Source organism: Austrofundulus limnaeus, unplaced genomic scaffold (assembly GCF_001266775.1).
Source record: "Austrofundulus limnaeus strain Quisiro unplaced genomic scaffold, Austrofundulus_limnaeus-1.0 Scaffold6, whole genome shotgun sequence".
Classification (NCBI taxonomy): Eukaryota; Metazoa; Chordata; class Actinopteri; order Cyprinodontiformes; family Rivulidae; genus Austrofundulus; species Austrofundulus limnaeus.
In genome coordinates this window covers 629,679-633,066 of record NW_013952408.1, presented here as the reverse complement: position 1 = coordinate 633,066, position 3,388 = coordinate 629,679, and the positions used below count along the sequence as shown (strand labels likewise).

The window sequence follows — 3,388 nt, the reverse complement described above, 5'->3', positions numbered from 1 at the left end:
GTGTGTGTGTGTGTGTGTGTGTGTGTGTGTGGAGGAGCAAAGAGAGAAACAACAGGGTTTTAGATCCTCTCACCGCCTTGACAACTGCCCTGCTGACCACGGGATCATGGAGGGAGACAGTAGCTCTTGGTTCAGTTACTCCCTCTGATTAAAAAAAAAGTGTCTCCAAAACATGTCCGGTTCAGCTGCTAAGGAACTGACAGATCTTGGGTCGGCCTGTGTTCCAATAACTGGGATCCAACATGGTACGAACACCGGACTGATTCCAACTAAATCAGGGACTATATTTTTACACAACCCGCGGATTGATCCTCATATTTAACCCACAAATGGTCTGTTTAGGCCGCGCGCGCAACAGGACCAACATCACTCACTGCAGCCGCAGAACAACATGCTGTAAAAATGACACTTTGACCAAAACAAAACAACACATTAATGAAAATATCAGCAGACTAACAAACTTYTCACGTTATTTTGTTCAGCATTATTAATAAATAATGACACTAAACATTGTAAACATTTGATTGCATTAAACAATATTTTACTGATAATATGAATAATTTCACTTCAATATTACACCTAAAAAAACTTAAGAGAACGTTACTTGATTAGTGCAGAGTATTTTCTAACAAAGTTGTGAAGGTCTTTGTTTACTGATGCTGCTGAATGGCTCGTGAGCTGTGACGAGGCGCTCGTGAGCCCTTGCGCACGCGCGACCGCACACCTGTAAATGACGTGACTGATCTAATTGACGCCTTTTTAATCAGTCGGATGTATATTCAGGACACTGAACGCATCATGTCAGGTCAGAAGCAACGCGGACGGCTTTGTTCATCCAGCGCGCGCATGAAGACATTCTTTACTGATGGATTTAAATAAACTAATTACAACTGCGAAGTTTATTGATCACTAAACAACCAGGAGCTGTTTGATATAAAAATATGACAAGGGAGAAACTATAAAAACACCATCAGGACATAATATTGTCATTATAATATGAGCTAAAAACATTTACTTTATTAGTTTAAAATAGATTTTAAAAATATGTTTATTGTTTTTCATAAATCAACTTAATTTATGGTCATGTAACTATAAATATGCTTATTGCAGGATATTAATTATATTTAGAATATTAAAGGAAAAGTGTTCGTGAACAAAATCTAACTTCAAATTTTAAAATACATTTTAATTATATTTTATATTAAATAATCGTATAAATACATATATTCTAAGACGGTTTTTATCTGTTATAAATTAGGTCACTTGAAGTCCTGGAGCCAGTAAAAGCACTTGAATGTTGTACTTTAATAAAAAATAAATAGATTAAATTTGGTTGTGCTGTGCCAAAATAAACACGCAAACAAAAACAGCATAAGGAAAAGCAGATTAATTACTGGTTTATATGTTTTGATTTAAACTAATTGTCAAAAGGTATGAGACAGGAAATAAGATTTAAAAAGCGCAGAGTCAGCAGTTCCATTTTCTGTCTCACATCGGAATCAACTCTGTAGTTTATTTGTCAAAAAAATACAACTTTTCTTGACGCGATCAGGTTTCGTCTGTCCTCTCTGCTCCCAGGCCTGTGATTGATTGGAGGAGCTCTGAGGCTGGCACCCCCCCCCCCCCTCCACCTGAGGGGTCCAGCCGCTCGAGCGCTCAACATGATTGGTCGTCATCCTGCGGCCGCGGCCACCAGAAGCGCCTCCTCCCATAAACGTCGTCAGAGCGCACCGACGCTTCCCACTTTCCTTCCAGGAGACGAGCCGCGGCGCTGCTGCCGGAGAAAAGAAAAGAAAAAAAAAAAAAAAAACCTTTCTGCGCGTCCTTATGGCACACAACTAGCAGGTACGTGGCGTTAAAGCAGCTTCTTGTGTGTTTTTAATGTCCCTCTCCTCCTCCTCTGTCCTCCTGCTGTTCAACATCTGGCCCGTTGCGCGCAGCGGACAGTGAACGCATCATTTCGGGGGGTTTTGTTTTATCGCTGCCTGCCTCTCGGTCCTTATCTCTTTTCGGGTCTTATCAAACCGTTATCTCTTTCTCTGTGGAGACATATTGCGTTTTGTTTCCTATCTGTTTCGCGTGTATGTGTGTGTATATTTGTGTGTGTGTGAGAGAGAGAGTGTGTGTTGTGGGAGGATAGCGATTTGACACGGATGGACCCAGAGCCTCTTAAGAGCTTGATGGGAGTAAGTCTACAGGCTGGGTGTGTTTTATTGGAGATACAGATGMTATTTACAAGTCGGGATTCTTAGTTTAGAAGTTTATTAAATTAGGATAAACTAATCACCAGCTGGCGCGTTATTTAAATATTTATTTTACAAGTTCTTGATTATCTCTTTCTCTTTATTTTCAGGGTGAACTGCCCTCTGCTCGTTTTTTTTTTCTACTTTTTTTTTTCTATTAAATCGTCCTCCCGGTGTATGGAAAGCGCTCCTGGATGGACCTGGGCGAAAACAGCTGGTCCATGGTCAAGCGAGAAGTTTCCAGCAACCCAGGGTCGCCGGCGGAGCAGACCTACCTGGCCGGTGACAGCAGGAGGGACACCTCCGTGGAGCTCAGGACGCCTCCAAGCGACCTGGACGCGCTGGGCCCCCGGCGCGCGGACGGCAGATCGCTGCACTCCTACCTTCACTTCGGACACGCGCACGGTGGCGGCCTGAGCGCCGCCGAGGACATCCCGCTGTTCACGGACTTGGATCAGGGGAGCAAGCTCGTCCTGTCCGCGGGAGCGCACAAGGCGGCGGGCCTGCTGGTGGACCCCACCGACATGTACCAGACTCTGGCCATCGCCGCCGCGCAAAGCCAGAGCGGATATGATTCCTCGTCGGCGGGGTACATGCACTCCAACCCCAACTCCCCCGTGTACGTCCCCAGCTCCCGGGTCAACCCCATGATCTCCAGCCTCCCCTACTTGCAGGCCGGCGGCTCCGCGCAGCCGGGACACGCCGTCTCCAGTCACTCGGTGTGGTCGCAGTCCGCCCCCGAGAGCCCCTCGTACGGCGCCGGGAGCCCGCACACCTCCAGCCGCTTCCACTACACCCCCAGCCCCCCCATGAACAACGGGACAGCCAGGGACAGCGGCTACAGTAACACGCTGAACGTGAGCAGCAGGGACCAGTACGGCCTCTCCCGCCCACTCAGTGGGACCTACGCGAGCCCTTACGCCCCTTACGTCGCCCCCCAGTTGCCCTCGCCCTGGACCGGGGGGGCTTTTGACAACACTATGCTGCACACCTTGCAGAGCAGAAGCGCGCCCTTGATTAGAGGACCGAACGGAGGTAAGAAAACTTCCTATAAGCTGAGGAAGTGTGTTGGAATTATATTTACTTCATTAAAAATGATTCAATGCACAATGTTTATTATGGAGAACTAAGATAAGAAAGTTTAA

The 3,388-nt window shown here is 46.5% G+C and overlaps 1 protein-coding gene and 1 long non-coding RNA gene across 2 annotated transcripts in view; one reads left to right on the top strand and one right to left on the bottom strand.

Moving 5' to 3' along the window:
- Nucleotides 1-1,474: 1,474 nt before the first annotated feature.
- LOC106533083 (uncharacterized) overlaps nucleotides 1,475-3,388 on the bottom strand; it is a 3,840-nt gene continuing 1,926 nt past the window's right edge. Inside the window, exon 2 of the long non-coding RNA XR_001312190.1 lies at nucleotides 1,475-1,774. This is a non-coding gene — a long non-coding RNA (uncharacterized LOC106533083). The remainder of the gene's footprint in view (nucleotides 1,775-3,388) is intronic.
- The window catches only part of gata6 (GATA binding protein 6), a 5,489-nt gene continuing 3,762 nt past the window's right edge, over nucleotides 1,662-3,388 (top strand). The window contains exons 1-2 of the mRNA XM_014029288.1: nucleotides 1,662-1,845; nucleotides 2,354-3,278. Of these exons, the coding sequence (XP_013884742.1) occupies nucleotides 2,438-3,278 (841 nt within the window). The 5' untranslated portion in view covers nucleotides 1,662-1,845; nucleotides 2,354-2,437. The remainder of the gene's footprint in view (nucleotides 1,846-2,353; nucleotides 3,279-3,388) is intronic.